The sequence below is a fragment of the Dasypus novemcinctus genome, chromosome 3 (genome assembly GCF_030445035.2).
Source record: "Dasypus novemcinctus isolate mDasNov1 chromosome 3, mDasNov1.1.hap2, whole genome shotgun sequence".
NCBI classification, from domain to species: domain Eukaryota; kingdom Metazoa; phylum Chordata; class Mammalia; order Cingulata; family Dasypodidae; genus Dasypus; species Dasypus novemcinctus.
In genome coordinates, this window is record NC_080675.1 from 144,235,928 (window position 1) to 144,253,456 (window position 17,529).

Genomic DNA, 17,529 nt, shown 5'->3' on the forward strand with positions numbered 1-17,529 from the left:
TTGACTAATTTTCTCTTCAACCATATCTAATCTGCTATTTATCCTTTCAATGACGTTTTAAAAAAATCAATTTTATTGAAGTGTAATCATAAACCATACAATCCATCTAAAGTGTATAATCAGTGGCATTTGGTATAATCACAGAGTTGTGCATTCATCACTTACATCAGTATTAGAACATTTTCCTTACTCCAAAAAAAAAGAGGAAGAAAAAGAAAACAACAAAACAATAGCAAACAAGAAAGGGTATTGAACCCTCGGTAGGTGGACGCTCTTATCAGTTGAGCCACGTCCGCTTCCCTCAGTGACTTTTTAATTTCAATTTTTTATTTCTAAAAGTTATATTAGGTTCTTGTCAAATTTACTTCTGTTCATGTTTTCATATTTTAAGCTCTTTTTTCTTTATAATATAGTTATTATATTTCAATATCTATGGTCTTTGAGCTCTCTGCTGTTTCTAATTCATGGCGTTTTTTTACACGTATGGACATACTAATTGTTTTTCTTTGCACTTCTAATTTTGCTTGGAAATTTATCTGTGGGTACTCTTTGAGGCTTGTTTTAAAGTAGAAATAATTCAGAGAGGATTTGCATTTGCTTTTGTTACTTACCCGAGGGAGCTACAAAACTGTGACCTCTTTCTATTTGTAACCACTTTAAATTTTCCACTTGAGTTTTTTTTGACCACAGAGGTAGTGTGGATTTTGACCACAAACCCATATGAGGACTAGCTGATGGTTATGAATTCTTGGGAGATAAATGTGTTTTCTCATTTACCCAATGCTAGGGTGCAAAGAGATCGTTTTTCTTGATATCCTCTTCTGCCTAGTGGATTTATCTCATATTCATTTACCTTTAGAGTGCTAGCTTTGTTGATGGAGGTCTTCTATTTGATTCCCTGCCTTTGGTGAGCCTTGGGTTTCATCTCTTGTTTACAAAGTCTGGCAGCCAAAACTCTGATGATGAAAGTGGCGCTTATCTCACAGAGTTCTTGGTTTCACTTTGTTTGGGGGCTTTGAGATTTCCTTACCTTGTGCCATCTTGTTGATATATATATATATATTTAGGAGCTACAAGAGCCCTCAGGAACCCTGCTATGTGAGACAATATTTACTGTGGCAGTCAATGAGATCCTGCTGAGATGTGCATAAGCATATCTCTGGAGTGACCTCCTGACTCACTTTGAAATCTCTTAGCCATAATAACTCATTTGTATTTACACTTTCCCCCTTTTGGTCAAGGTCTTTTACCAGTTGCTATTGCTAGCTGGAGCTTGGTAACAATCCATCAGTGGCAGGGAGGCTCATCTCCAGGAGTCACTCTGTGGGGAAGGTAGTGCATTTACATGCCAAGTCTGGCTTAGAGAAAGGCCACATTTGAGCAACAAGGAGGCCCTCAGGAGGTACCTCTTAGGTAACATATAATACTAGATAGCTGTTTTTTGTTTGTTTGTTTTTGTTTTTGCTTTTTTAGGAGGTACTAGGGATTGAACCCAGACCTCTTACTTGGGAGGTGGGTGCTTAACCACTTGAGCTATATCTGCTCCCTGAAATAGTGTTTATTTTATTTAAAAAAAAATTTTTTTAGGAGGTACCGAGGATTGAAACCAGGACCTCCTACATGGGAAGCAGGCACTCATCCACTGAGCTATACCCACTTCCCTAGGAGGTACTGGGGATTGAACTCATGACCTTATACATGTGAAGCAGGCACTCAACCACTGAGCTACACCCACTTCTCTAGGAGGTACTGGGGATTGAACTTGTGACCTCATACATGTGAAGCAGGCACTCAGCCACTGAGCTATACCTGATATATTTTTAAATATATGTATGTATGGACATATATATATATCCATAATGCCACAAATGATGCCTATTTCGTCCAGCATTTTAATTGTTTTTGTCAGAAGGATCTTTGGGATATCTAATTGACCATCATTTTACCAGAACTGGAAGTCTCTCAGCCATTCTTCCAGCTCTTCCTTATGTCCAGTGATGTCTTCTTTCTGAACATTTTTAAAAAACACTTAGTATTTCGATAAAATTTATTTATAGCAATCTCTGGTTCCACTAGGCTGAACACAAGTGAAACATGCATGAGTTTTGCATCCATCCAACTAAGAATTTGTATCTTGGTTCTGCTATTTAGTATGGCCTTGGAAGCTTCATCATACGAGGTTTACTTTCCTCATCTGTAAAATGAGTTTGATGATACCTTTCTTGCTGTGCTGTTGTGATGATTAAATGAAACTGAGCCTGCCCCAAACATATGCTACATATGCTGGGTATGAATCAAGAGAACAAATGGCCACAGAATATTTAAATTTCTAAATATTTAAAAATTATAAATGAAGCTAAAAAACATTTATATAAAGTGGTTCTAGTCTCCTACCTTGAGAAATATACCTTCATAATGGCAAAAGAAGTGTACAGTTATGATTTCTATATAGCAAAAGTCAAGAACTCTCAAAGACAATTAAATTCCATTATTATTGCAAGTGTCTTATGTTATATCGATAGGTTAATGATATTTGGATCAGTAATAAAATAAAAATCTACATTATTCACTAATTATGTGCTGTGGCAGTTTGATATTGTTTATGAATTTTAAAAATAGATACTGGATTATGTTTGTGAACTGGTCTGTTCCTCTGGGCATATTAGATTGTACTGGATTCAGAGGTTTCACTTTCACTTGATTAAATTATGATTAAGGCTTTGATTCGGCCACCTCAGTAGGATGTTGAGTTCCTGCCCACCAAGGGGGCTCAAAGGAAACAACACAGCACAGGAGTTAGTTGGAGATTTTTGATGCTGGAGCTCTGGGAAGTAAATACACTGGAGAAGAACACAGAAGAATAGAGACAGCCCCATAGACATGGCAGAGTCCCCGGGAAGAGAGAGAGCCTGATAGTCTACAGCTGACCTTGTGGAGAGAACAGAGCAGCTGAGCCCTGAGAGAGATGAGCCCCGGAAGGCAGACGAGACTTATCCTAGCCTACAGCTGAGATTAGAAGAAGCTGGGACCACAGAGCCTTAAGAGGAAGAGGAAGGCTAACCCTTGCAGATGTCAGCATCTTCCTCCAGCACTTGGCAATAGACTTGGGAGGGAAGTAACTTATGCTTTATGGCTTGGTAACGGTAAGTTTCTATCCCAAATAAATACCCTTTTATAAAAGCCGACCAATTTCTGGTATTTTACATCAGCACCCCTTTGGTTGACTAATACATGTGCTTATTCCATAAAGTTTGTTTTTCTTGCCTTCATTTCAGCAAACTTATGAGTTATATTGTTGTAATTAATATTTTCACATAATTTGTATTTTATTGACACAAATCTATTGATGCTGTATTAGACCACTATCCTAAGTCCTTATAATTCTTAGTTTTTTTTCTTTATGGCAGAAGTGGTATGTTTACAGAAAAATCTTTCATAAAACACAGAATTACCACCCTATTATTAACACCTGGCAGGGAAGCGGGCTTGGCCCAGTGGTTAGGGCGTCCGTCTACCACATGGGAGGTCCGCGGTTCAAACCCTGGGTCTCCTTGACCTGTGTGGAACTGGCCCATGCGCAGTGCTGATGCGCGCAAGGAGTGCCCTGCCACCCAGGGGTGTCCCCCGTGTAGGGGAGCCCCACGCACAAGGAGTGCGCCCCGTAAGGAGAGCTACCCAGCACGAAAGAAAAGCGCAGCCTGCCCAGGAATGGTGCCGCACACACGGAGAGCTGACACAAGATGACGCAACAAAAAGAAACACACCGTGCCGCTGACAACAACAGAAGTGAACAGAGAAGAAGCAGCAAATAGACACAGAGAACAGACAACGGGGGGGGGGGGGGGGGGGGGAGTGAAGGGGAGAGAAATAAATAAATCTTTAAAAAAAAAACAAAACCACCTGGCATTGGTGTGGAACATTTATTACAATTGATGATGGCACATTTTTACAATTGTACTATTCACTATTGTCTGTGGTTTAACTTAGGATTCACTGTGTGGTGTAGTTCCATGGATTTTAAAAAAAATTCTGTTCCCATATACACAATCTAATATTTCCCCTTTTAATCACATTCAGATATGTTTCTGTGCTTTTATGTTCACAATGTTGTGCATCCCCACCGTCCATTGCCAAAACATTTGCATCATTCCAAATAGGAACCCTGTACATTTTAAGCCTTAATTTACCATTTCCTATCCTTACCTCATCCCTTTGTAACCTACATTCTAAATTCTGACACTGTAAGTTTGCTTATTTTAAGTGTTTCACATCAGTGAGCTCATACAATCCTTTACCTTTTGAGTCTGGTTTATTTCACTCAACATAATGTCCTCAAGGTTCATATATGTTGCGGTGAGTACCAGAACTTCATTCTTGATTATAGCTGAATAATATTCTGTTGTATGTATATAGCACATTTTATGTGTTCATTGGTTGATGGACACTTGGGTTGCTTCTATCTCTTGGCATTTGTGAATAATGCTGCTGTGAACAATGATGTGCTAATATCTGTTTGAGTTCCTGCTATCAATTCTTTTGGGTATATACCTAGTAGTGAGATTGCCTGGTCACATGGTAATTCTATACTTAACTTTCTGAGGGGCCACCAAACTGTCTTCTACAGCAGCTTCACCATTTTACATTTCCACTAGCAATGAATGAGTGTTTCTATTTCTCCATACCTTCGCCAGTACTTGTTATTTTCCATTTTTTAAATAGTAGCCATTCTAATGGGTATGAAACGGTATTTTCCTTGTGGTTTTGATTGGTATTTCCCTGATGGTTAATGATGTTGAGCATCTTTTCATGTGTATTAGATAACTGGTTTTTTGTTTGTTTTTGCCTTTTTTTAAAGGAGGTACTGGGAACTGAACCCAGGACCTCGTATATGTGAAGCAGGAGCTCAACCACTGCTCTTCTTCCATAGTTTTAAAAATTTAATTTCAATTGGGAGGAACTTGGTAATGGAAGATCAAAAAGGTATTCCTAAATCCACATTTAGATTAATAAATGAACCATAAATTTTGCATATCAAGCAGAAAAATTATAAAATATTTCTATTTCATCATATATATATCACTATCACTTACATTGCTATTTCTCCTTTCTCTTAAAGTAATCTCTAGATCCATACAGTGCTTATTCCTTTTCTCTTTTCAATGTTTTCAATATTGGAAAATTATAAAGAAAACTGAAAGTAGTATTTTGAGTCCTAGAAATTATAAAGAATACTCATAAAGATTAGTTTTTGGTTATGTGCATTAAGATATAATTTTGCATGAACAAATACTACTTACTGTTTTCTTTATAATTTTAGGGTTATTCATATGTGACTCTTTCCCTTCATAGTCCATAGGCATTTTTATTTTCTTTTTTGAATTTGATTTTATTGGAATGTCAGTTTTGTTGCATATTTCACATGCTGTTCCTTTGGTTTAGGAAAATCCTATACATATTTTTTAAAAACCTGTTTATTTTTAATCAAACCTTTAAAAGTGAAATAGCCAAACCAAGATTTTTAGGGGTAGGTTTTGGTTAGCATTATTGTATAACATTCCATACCAAATATCTGTAAACAGTTCAAATTCAAAATTAATTTCATTTCCCACTGTATTAGTCAGTCAAAGGGGCGCTGATGCAAAATACCAGAAATTGGTTGGTTTTTATAAAGGGTATTTATTTGGGGTAGGATCTTACAGATACCAGACCATAAAGCATAAGTTACTTCCCTCACCAAAGTCTATTTTTACGTGTTGGAGCAAGATGGCTGCCGACATCTGCGAGGTCTCAGGCTTCCTGGGTTCCTCCCTTCCTCAGGCTTCTCTCTGGGTTCAGGGTTCCTCTCTTCCCCAGGCTTGCTTCTTCCTGAGCTCAGGGTTCCTCTCTTGCTGGGCTTGCTTCTCTTTCCTCTGTGCGCTTACTTCCCGGGGCTCCAGTTTAAGGCTTCAGCATCAAACTCCAACATCAAAAACCCCCAGCATCAAAAACCCTCAACTCCGTTCTTCGCCATCCCTTTTATCTGTGAGTCCCCACCCCCCAAGGGGTGGGGCCTCAACACCCTAATGACGTGGTCCAATCAAAGCCTTAATCATAACTTAATTGTGCCCAGGTACAGACCAGATTATAAACATAATCTAATATCTATTTTTGGAGTTCATAACTATATCAAACTAATATACCCACCAAAGTTGGAGTTTGCTCTTTTGTTTCACTTGTTTCTTTTAGTGGGCTTGTATATTATCTAAATAAAATTGAATTGTTTAATGGCATTTATTTGGCAGTCCTATTGTATGAATGAGAATTTTTTAAGGTCAAATTTAATATTTGTTTCAGCAAGATGTCCCAGTTTGGGGAAGATTCAGAAAATGGCATATATAATCTGCATATTGTTCCAAAACATGTCATTAATTCTCCTAGTAAGAAATTCAAAGCATGTGCCACCATATACATCATGAAGAAGGCTTCTGGACTTTTGGTCAAATTCTGACCTTGTTCTCTATTGCTGCTTTAGCAAATTACTACATACTTAGTGGTTTAAAGCCATACAAATTTATTACCTTACATGTGAGAAGTCCAACATGGGGCTCCCTGGGCTAAAATTAAGTGTTCCTTTCTGGAGGCTGTATGGGGAATTCCAGCTTTTAGAGGCCCCCTCCTCCATCTTCACAGCCAGCTTCGTTGCATCTCTCTGACCATCTGTCTATTGTCACATCTCCCTCTGCCTCTCCCCTTCTGCCTCCCTCTTCCACTTCGAAGGACCTTGTGATAATCCAGGAGACCTGCCTATTTTAAGGTCAGCTGATCAGCAACTTTAATTCACCTGCAACCTTAATTCTCCTTTGCAGTGTAACCCGACACAGTCACAGGTTCCAGCGATGAGGGCTTGGGCATCTTTGGGAGCCATTATTCTGCTTGGCACAGACCTGTAGACCTTTTTCCTTACAATCATGTTGTGTTTTACCATAGGCTTTCCCACGATAGATTTTTAAATCAATGCCTAACATTGAAAATCATTTTCCCAGTTCTTAAGTCAAAAGCTGCATTTCTACAACAAATGTAACAACATTGGAGTGCGCCATTATTTCTCTGTTCTCACTTTCTTCTGTAGGTCAGTGTATCCTGTAGAGTGCTGGTTGTTTGTCATGGCACACCCTACCTAAATTGAGTAACACTTACTTTTTAAAACATTTTTGTACTATTTTTCACTTTATTGCCCATTAAATTACTAATATTCCTTTGAATTCTCCACCTCAGATAGTGGCAATTTGTTTTATTACTGGTTTTTTTCTTCATCTTATATGTTTGGCCATTGTAGAAATTTGCCATGATCTTCAAGTGTGGCAAGTACAAAAAGCATCCTTATGCTTGACTGAATATTGAGCATTCTTTTTCTTTAAGAAGAGTGCACCTATGTTCTAAATTGGCATTTAACTGCCATTAATACCATCAGTGGCTAGTTATTAATTCAGCCTATTTACCTTTCTAGTAATTGCACATGCCATATTTTATGCTCTTTTATTTGGGAACCTAAGCTCTAAAATAAATGAGAGTTGTTTAAGGTCAAATTTGATATTTGTTTCAGCAAGATGTTCAGCCCAGATGTTCCACCCAGAACCCTAAATGGCAGGTTATAATGGATATAGCCATTCATGGCCTGCCACTTTCTCTCCTCCCTCTCTCATACCTTCTGCCCCCAAATACCTCCCCAGACTCCCCCACTGGTCTCTCTTCTCTGCCCTGCCCTTTCATGCCCATGTCTATGTGTTCATATGGTCCATCTTGCCTGTAGGAACCTCCTCTTCAGTGATGAACTGAATTCTCGCTAGGGAGGTGACTGCAGGATGCTGAGGCAGCTAACTCTGGAGTCAGTTAGCTACAGCACCAGCATCCTCTGGGGCTTCTTAGAAAGGCAGGCTCTCGAGCCTCACCCTGGCCTCATCAGTGCCTGAAGATTCCCAGGCACTGTGCAGACACTGTGGAGTCTGAGAGGTACTAGTTTAGAGACTTAGTCATCTAATCTCACCATTTTAAAGAAAGAACTGAAACCCAGAGAAGCATATGATGGTCCAAGATCACACTGCAGGTCAAGGAATGAATGAGAGCTGCATCTCTCGACAGCTCTTCTGGCCCACAGTGATGAGAGTGCAAAAGGGGCTGGGCAAGTGAGTCTGCTGTTGGTTCCCGCTACTTCGAGAATCTTGGATAAATGCCCTAACTTCCCAGAGCCTCAGTTTCCTTTCCTGAGAATTGGGGGCCGTAAAAGACTCGTCCTCCTCACAGGTTGTTGTGATGATGCAATGAGATTTGGACACGAAATGCAGAGTACCATGCAGTAGTCAGCCTCCCCTTTCTTTCAAAATCTGCTCTTCTTTACTGCTAGTAGATGCCCAATTGTTTCCCCAAGGTGGTTTGCAGCTTAGTAGCTAGAAAAACCAAAAGTTTGACATTGCCGTGGTAGAATTTCAGGCCTTAGGTCACATGTTCACAGGGGTCCTGGCCACACAAGGGGGTCTTTCCTGGGTGCTGCCCCTGTGGCGGCATCTAAAAGAGAAACTTGCTGGTGTGCCCTTCCACACTGAGTGCCTGGGGATTCTCACTTCTAAATATTAAATAATAGGCTGCACCTGATTTGATTTCATTTTACTCTAAGTCACCTAGCCTGCAACCAGGGATACAAGGTAGTGTCTTAAAAATCAATTCCACTGTGCAAATTAACAGGTGCCTGCTGGCTTCTCTGGTGCTTAGAAATGAGGCTGTGCTCCTGACAATCAGGAGAATGATTATAATTTGCCTTTTGGGATCTAACTGGGTTTGGAGTCCAGAACTGATTCCCAGTGTTTAGTTTCTTGTTGCACATGTGTGTAAGATCTCCTCTATGCAAGGCACTTTGCTACGGGAAGTTGGAGAGAAGCTGTTTCTCTGGGCTCAAAGGAGCTCAGAGCAGGAACTGACCTATGAACTAGAAATTTGGCCAAATAAACAGAGGTTCAACAGGGCATGTCAGCCTTTTAATTCTGAGTTGGCTCAACACCGTTCTGGGACATGCCTTTGCAGAGGGGTGTGCTTTCCATCCTGCCCCCGGGGCATGGTTGATGTCAGGCACCCCATCCATGTCAGGATAGCAGTGAGATGGAGGCAGGTTCCTTTAACCTGGGCCCAGCCCTGGCTTTGGTGGGATGAGGTCCTTCCCAGGTCTGGGGCCAGATTCCAAAATGTGGTCCCGTTGTCAAGTACATACATCCCGAGGCCCTCTGTTTCCTTCTGGCTTTTGTCCATGTCATTCCCATCCATGTTTGTCCCCCAGAACACCAGGTCCAAACATACCCTGAGTCACCCTGGGCAAAATGTGGGCGGTGGTCTTTTCCAGCTCCCGTCCAGCCCCTGCCTACCTGTGACCTTCACTGTGTCCGAGCTCTCCTCCAGCCCCTCTCCCATCCTCTTTTGTCTGCCGCCCACTTCACATGCCCCCACCTCTGTAATGTTTATATTACCACCAACCCCTTTTCATAAGATGTCTTGCTAAATGGGATCAGCTAAATTAATTCATGTGAAGGAGCAAATAATAATAATTGCTTCTTTCAGAGACTTTGCATTTTAATAAGCAGCCAATGCTTTAATTAAAAAAAAAAAAAAAAGGAAGAAAGAAGAACATGTGAAAGAGGAATGAGAGACCCAGCCAGAGGCTCCTGGGGGCCATTTTTTGGCCGGAATGCCCAACATGCGGCATCCTCCTCCATGCGGATCAAAGGCCGAAGTCCATCAACCCTTTTGCCCCCTTGTCATCAACCCCGGTGGAGTGTCGAGCTGAAAGCTGAGATTCATGCTGCCCATTATAGGAGTCTGTCCACTGTAAACTGGGGCGTCAGCAGAACTGAACTGTGAATCAAAAACTGGAACAAATCGCTTTAATTAGCTAAGCCCCAAACCTAATTCAAATAGTATTTCTTCACTGGGCCATGAACCACCTTCATTATCCCCCAGCTCTCCTCCCCCTAGCTGACCAATTTAACCCAGAATTGAGCTAAAAGTTTTCTAAAACTCGGAGCCACTGCAGGAGGGGAACTGACTGGCCATGCAGCTGGCCGCAGCCTCCCGTGCTGTGGGTGAGGACACTGAGATGTGACTGGCTCAGGGTCCGCCCCCCCCGGTCCCCCACATTGGACTCTTCACCCTGGGAGCCCCTTCCATTCTCCACTGTTCTATGCGGCCTATTGAGTAGAAACCTCAAGAGATCGTCAACCCTGTGCTATGCATTGTACGTTTTTGAAATGAGAGCCTCTCTTCACCTAAGAAGCTGGTAACCCAAATGAGAGATGGGTGGGTAGGTGGGAATTCTCCCAGCCTTCCTTCCCTCCCACAAACCTAGAAAATCAAAGGGAAATCTTTAACGTCTATTGTAGCCTTAATTCTATTGTGATTAATAGTAGTATCATTGTTGTTTTTTACTTTCCTTAACCTATTTTATAATAATTGCCCTTTTAAAGGTTATAATAACATTTATCCAAGTCAGTGTTCTTAACGGGGAAATTTTGCCGGCAGGGGACATTTAGCAATATCTGGAGACATTTTTGGTTGTAACAACTGGGCAGGGAGGCGGGCGTGTCACTGGCCTCTAGAGGGGCCAGGGAAGCTGCCCACTTTCCTACAATGCACAGGACAGCGTGCACAGCAAAGTGTTCTCTGGTGCAAAGTGGCAGTAGTGTGGGGATGGAGAATGAACACGGAGGGAGAAACTCGTCTCCTGCAGTCCTGCTCCCTCCACAAATTAAACCCCGCTTTTCCATGTTCTTCCCAGCCTCTGTCTACTATGCATATTAAATTTCCACCATTCTTACAGTAGTGGTGGGAATACCATCTACCACCTTCTTTCTCTGACTCAATTCTGCATCCTGAGCTTTGCTACCTCTTGCTTAATTGTCTTCATAATTACCATTTTCAGTGGGTGCGATCTGTTCCTGCAGGTTGCTACCCCGTAATTTACCTGAGCCGTCTGAGTTTCTCATCGGGGGTGGATTTGGAGGGAGTTGCCAAGGGAGCTGCACAGGGGTGGGGGCGGCACGGGTGGGCTCTGTTCTGGCCGGTCTTTCCTCTTCCTCCAGCGGAGGCATCAGCACCATAGTCCTTATCCTTAAAAGGCCTTTGTGAAGCGCCTTGGTGGATGTATCTTGGCGCTGGGGGGTGGCTTCTGCAGAGACGTCCTCCAGCCCCTGCTGTAGTGGTTGTCAGCTCAGGCAGCAGCATCTGTGGGGCAAATGGGAAGCCTTCCAAGACCGGGCTGCAGGCCCAGGCCGAGCGTGCAACACCAGGTTCTTAGGCGATGTTCACGCCAGGGGTAAGTCTGTTCGGGAATGCAAAGAAGGCTTGTCTCCCAGGGGGAGCCTGGGCCCGGAGCTCTCCTCCAGCTGGCTGGAGGCTTCTTGGAGGACAGGGACTTTAGAAGCCTCTGGGAGGGAAGCAGAACGGGAGAGAGGGAGGAAGAGGAGGAGGGGGCGGGGAGCGGCTGGACAGGTTCAGGGCTTGGTTGAATGTTCAAGTCTCACAGCCTGGGAGAAAAATAGATGCCCGCCTGAGACAGCCTTCCCACCGCCCCCCACTTACCTCTGTGCCCCCTTTCTCTTCCCCTGCAGGTGTTTCACGAGCAGGGCATCCTCTTTGGCTACCGGCACCCACAGAGTTCGGTCACTGACTGTATCCTCAGCCTTTTCCAAATGACTAATGAGACCCTCAACATCTGGACCCACTTGCTGCCCTTCTGGTACCTGCTGACCCCTCAATGGGCTCAACTCATTCAGCCGTGGGAACCGGGGCTTCATTAAAACACAGCTCCGTTTGGGAGGACTGGGACTCTGGGCTGGGATTAGGGGGACCCCTCCCCCACTGGTATGTGCGGGGGGAGGTGGGCGCAGGTGGTGGAGGAGGGCGAGGTTGAGCTCCCTCGCTGGCATGAGCTTGGAGGCATGGTCTCTGGCAGGACTCGAGGGGCTCCTGACCACTCCCCAGTCTTTCAGTGCTTCCCTGCCCCCATGCCTGATTTGATGGCAATATTTTTAATTTCTTCAGTCTTGGAAGATTTCCAGGTCTTCCAGAAGCCCTGGTTTAAAACGCCCCTAGCTTGAGCATGCCACTTAACCTCTCTGAGCTTCTCGTTTGCCCATCTGCAAAGCAGGAGTGATAGCTGTACCTTTCCCAGCACAGGGTGCTCTGTAATTGTTTGGGCAACCACAGCAACCGGAGGCACTTAGTTGGGCAACACTTTAATAGTGCCAGCTAAGAGCAAGCTCTGGAAGGGCCCGCACAGGAATGGAAATTGCCAGGAGAGTGAAATGGGAACTTACTGAGAAAGAAGGGGGCCGAAGACCAACATCCCACAACTCACACCTTGGCTTACTGGAAGACGAGCAGAGATGAATCCTGGTATATCAGAGTGGTAGGTTGCCAGAGGTCATTTAGGCCATGGTCCTGCTCAGGCCACCGGTGGCCGACATCTTCCTGGCCCGGAGAAGGGGTGGCTTGCTTAGAAGGCACTGTAAGTCATGGCAGCACTCGGCCTCTGGATTCCCATTCCCAGTCACGTGAAGAAGCAAAGACTGGGAAGTGGACTTGGCTCAATGGATAGAGCATCTGCCTACCACACGGGAGGTCCAGAGTTCAAACCCAGGGCCTCCTTGACCCGTGTGGAGCTGGCCCACCCACAGTGCTGATGCGTGCAAGGAATGCAAAGCAACGCAGGGGTGCTCAAGGAGTGCATCCTGTAAGGATAGCTGCCCAGCGCAAAAAAAGCACAGCCTGTCCAGGAGTGGCACCACACACATGGAGAGCTGATGCAGCAAGATGACGCAACAAAAAGGACACAGATTCCCGGTGCCACCGACAGGAATAGAAGCGGACACAGAAGAACACACAGCGAATGGACACAGAGAGCAGACAACTGGGGCGGGGGGAGGGGGGAGAAATAAATAAATAAATAAATAAATAAAGAAGCAAAGACTGTAGGAGAGTCTCAGGGTGGGCTGCAAGTGGAGAGGGACCCCCAGGAAGGCACTGTGCTTCTGGGTTAGGGCACAGCTTGCCTCACCTAAAGTCAGAAGACTGACCTGGAGCCACAAAACAGGGAAATGCTCTTAGGTTCCAGAAACTTCCCTAATGGCAAAAAGAGCTCAGGCTTGGGGTGAGAACCCCAAGACTGGGAGACCACAAACTGGTCACGGGAGGCAGCAAGGTCCTGCTCAGGGGGGCTATGTGCCATTTTATTTTTTCACTTAAGCAAAAAGTACACGTGCTAATAAATGATGGCATTGCAGAGGGGAACGGGGCCAGTTTCCTCCCCAGGCCTCTAGTTATCCTCTCTGGAATCACCAGGTGGACCCATTTCTTGCCCCCCCTCCACCCCTGCAGACTCTTCTGGGGACACCTGAGCACCTGTAACCTCGCCCTTTTGCCTTGGAGCTCTTGCTCTGTCAGCACCCACGAGTGCACTCAGGCTCCTGGGCAGCTGCGTGGTATTTCATTTCATGATTAACCACAGCTGGTTTAGGCTCCAGTGAGAATTGTGCCACCACGAAGAGGGCCGCCCTGCCCATGTTTGTGGGTCTGTGAGCCGTGGGGCGCAGACACCTGTGGGGTGACTTCTTGCCGTTTCACAGCAGAGCCCAGCCGGCTGAGGCCAAGCGCCTGCACACGGCACCCCTTGGACTCTGCCTGCTCTGAGGAGCAGGAATGGTTTGGGAAAGCCTGGATTAAGAAAGCTTGAGGAAATGGGGCAGTGGGATATTCTTGAGAGGGAAAGGGATGTATGTGGACAAACAGCAACTAGTTTCAGTTTGATTTCTGCTGGGACAGAAGTGGAAAGACTTCATAGGTAGCCAGAAGGGTTTAGCAACTCTGCCTGTCCCTCCAAGAAAAGCTTTGTAAAGTCTGCCCTGGGGGCGTTAGTGGGAAAGGGCTCTGGCTCTCTAGGAGCAGTTTGCAGTCGGAGGCCCCTGCCTGGCTTACAGTTTAGGCAGATCCAGTGCACAAGTGTGCAGTGTACCTGCGTGTAGATGGAGCCGCGCGGTCTGTGCACGGCTGAGTGTCGGCTGGAGGACTTGGCCACTCAGGAGAAAAAGTGCCATCTGCGTGGGCAAGGAGTGTGGAAAAGGAGGGAGACGTGGTTCTGTTGTCTGCTAGACTTTTGAGGTGCCCCCTGGGGGATTGCTTTTGTTTAAGGGCCCTTTCTTCAAGAGGACAGAGATGAACTCTGTGGATGAGGAGGAGGCCAAATTTGGATCCTGTAAGAAGTGATTGAGTGCACTGGGGCTGGGGCATGTGAAGTTCATGGATGGGGCTAAGTCTGAAGACTACCTTAAAATATTTGATGGACTTAATTTTCTATGATTCTGACAGAGAGAACTAGGGCCAGTCAATGGAGACAGATTCCAGGAAGAAGATTTCAGTTCAATGAAGGAGAGCTTTCCAACACTCAGAGCTGCCTTGGCAGATAGTGAGCACCCCATCCCTGGAAGTGTACAAGCCGAAGCTGGAGAACCACTTAGACAAGATGCTACAAGTGGGTTTCAAGCACTATATGGGGAGGGAGCGAGGTTGGACAAGATAAATCTTAAAGGTTCTCTTCTTGACCCTCCTGCCCATTCCCAAACTCCTCCCTCTCCAGTAAAAGAAGACCATCCCCTACCTTATGGCATGTCGCCAAGGCGAAGACACACAGGGTTGGACATCCCAGGGAAATGGAGGGTAAGGATGGTCTGGGGAGGACAGTGAGGAGCATCCCCAGCCATGGGGGCTGAGTGGGCCACTCTGTGTTGCAGGTTCTTCATGTGGAAGTTCCTCACTGCACTGAATGTGACAGATGTCCAGAACGACAGCTACTCGTGGCCTCTGCTTGTGTACCTGGGAACCAGCTGTGTGTTCCCCCTGGCGTCCAGCTGCGCGCACACCTTCAGCTCCATGTCCGGGAAGGCCCGGCACATCTGCTACTTCCTGGACTATGGCGCTGTCAACCTCTTCAGCCTGGGTGCGTGGCCCCCCTTGCCTGCCCTCCCCTGTGAGTCGGGCTCACCGTGAGGCTTGGACACGTTTGCGGAAGAGTCGTGGGAATCCCAGGGCCCCTGCTGGGATCCCTGATGAGTGTTTCTAAGAAGCTTGTCCAAAGGGGCGTTGGTAAATAACTAACGACAGGCTCTTTGGGGACACAGGCCCTACTGTGTAGTTTTGCTAATTTCTGTGCCGTAATATTCCCACGTGGCCGATTTCTAGCTACCAAGTGACATCACTGAATGAAGGGTTGGGAAGGGATGTGCAGTAGCACACGTACACCACTCTACACATACGATTGAGTTTTATTACTTTTGTTAGTATAATTTATTTAATTGTAAGTTTGTACAATTTAATTTTTAATGATGGCCATGTTTAACGATTGGTTTGCAAGATTTGAAATTTTAGCAACTGGCTCTCGCGGCCAGGATACCAGTGCTGGCCTCAGTCATACCTGGAAGAGAAGGAGAATGGGGTCATGAGTCACATTTGTCCCGAGGCTTAGAGGAGTTAAGAGAATTGTTCAGGGTCCAAGAGTAGAGGGGCAAACCCACAGCCAGGGACGCTGGCGCTGGCACCCCCGGACGCCGCACCTCTTCCTTTAAGCGATCACATCCTCGCGTGCGCGGCACCCTCTTCTCCTGCCTCCTCTTTTCTCCTCCCCCAGCATCCTGGTTCCAGCCACTTCCTCCCGACCCTGCTGTGGGCGTGAAAGCTGAGTCATGTCTTCCCCTGCCCGAAAACTGTCCCGAGGAGCATCCTAGCCTCCTGTCTCCTAGGTGCCGCCGTCCTATTTCCTCTTCTCTCCCTTCCTTCACAAGTCATACAGCGCACACCCCCCTGGACCATCTCACTCCCCGCTCTGCTGTCATCTCTTGTCTGGTCCCACCATTCTCCGAAACTGTGATTGCCGAGGCCCCACCTGTCTGTTGGGATCAACGCACGCTTTTTGGGTCTCATTTTCTGGGATCTGTCTCCATCCTTTGACGCAGTCATTATTGATCCCCCACTCAAAAACCCTCAGTGGCTCCCTAGTACCCAAAAGAGGAAAGTTACTCTTGGCCGTGTCTGCCCCTATCCCTGGAAAGCCCTCCCTGCCCTCATGCCTCTGTTAGAATCCTGGCCGGCTAAGTCTGGGTCCCAAGACCTGCTCCTCCACACCCCCCAATGCCCTCCTCGAGGCTCTGGTTGTTTTGCTTGCCTTTGCGGTTTCTGGCAGGGTCTGAGCTTGGCACACACCTTGCCCAGAGTTGTCCCCCAGTCACTACACACAGAGTGAACGCATCCTGGGCCTGATGGAACCTCCCCAAAGTTTCAGGCGGAAAGAGCCACGGGTTGTCCTCCTGGCCAGTTCCCGGGCGAAGCCCCCGCAGCCTGCTGGGGTGAGGGAGCATTGTGCCGGAAGGTGGTGGGTCTCCTTCCTGAGAGAAAAAGGCAGCCTCCCTCTGCCTGAGTGACCCTGCAAACATCACTTGGCTTCACTAGACACCCTCCTTCAAATGGGATAAAAGGCAGAGGCTGCCTCTGTGTGACCCGAGGCCTATTTCAGCCTTGAGCTAGGATCCCAAGGTTCTTCAAAAAAAAATTCCCTTTTATTCGATAAGTTGTGGGCTTACAGAACAATCATGCGTGAAATACAGGATGCACATATACCACCCTATTATTAACACCTTGCCTTGGTGTAGAACATGTTACAATTGAAGAAAGCACTTTTTTTTTTTAGGAGGTACCAGGGATTGAACCTGGGACCTTGTACATGTGAAGCAGGTGCTCAACCAGTGAGCTACAACAGCTCTGCCAAAAGCACATTTTTACAATTGTGCTATTAACTAGAGTCCATGGTTTAACTTAGGGTTCACTGTTTATGTAGTATAGTTCCATGGATTAAAAAAATTTTTTTTATTCTGTTACCATTTCTCCTTTTAACCATATTCAAATATCTATATTTCAGTGCTGTTAATTGTGTTCACAAAGTTGTGCTACTGTCACCACTATCCCTTACCAAAACATTTTCATTGTTCCAAATAGGAACCCTGTATATTTTAAGCTTTAACTTCCCATTCCCTATCCCCACCCTGTCCTCTTGTAACTTATACTCTAGATTCTGACTCTGTGAGTTTGCCAAGGCTCTTTATGTCATTGGAATAACAGGTGACCTTGGACCTGGTTCCTCCAGCCTTGGGCTGACAGGCTGGCAGCTGCCTCTTTATTTATTTATTTTTATTTATTTCTCTCTCCTTCCCCCCCGCCCCCCCCTCCCCCATTGTCTGCTCTCTGCCCATTCGCTGTGTGTTCTTCAGTGTCCACTTATATTCTCAGTGGCACCAAGAATCTGTGTCTCTTTTTGTTGTGTCATCTTGCTGCGTCAGCTCTCCATGTGTGTGGCACCACTCCTGGGCGGGCTGCGCTTTGTTCGCCCCGGGCGGCTCTTCTTGCAGGGTGCACTCCTTGCGCATGGGGTTCCTCTATGCAGGGCACACCCCTGTGTGGCAGGGTGCT

The 17,529-nt window shown here is 45.7% G+C and overlaps 1 protein-coding gene and 1 long non-coding RNA gene across 2 annotated transcripts in view; one reads left to right on the forward strand and one right to left on the reverse strand.

Annotated features, from left to right (window-relative positions):
* Window positions 1-17,529, forward strand: part of PAQR5 (progestin and adipoQ receptor family member 5) — a 92,638-nt gene that overhangs the window by 57,523 nt on the left and 17,586 nt on the right. The window contains exons 3-4 of the mRNA XM_004451040.4: window positions 11,628-11,755; window positions 14,805-15,010. Coding sequence (XP_004451097.1) covers window positions 11,628-11,755; window positions 14,805-15,010 — 334 coding nt within the window. The remainder of the gene's footprint in view (window positions 1-11,627; window positions 11,756-14,804; window positions 15,011-17,529) is intronic.
* LOC105745458 (uncharacterized) lies at window positions 9,593-12,599 on the reverse strand. Its single transcript, XR_001118158.4, has 3 exons — window positions 12,336-12,599; window positions 10,982-11,241; window positions 9,593-9,890 (listed from the first exon to the last, which is right to left on the reverse strand). It is a non-coding gene; the product is annotated as an uncharacterized lncRNA (long non-coding RNA).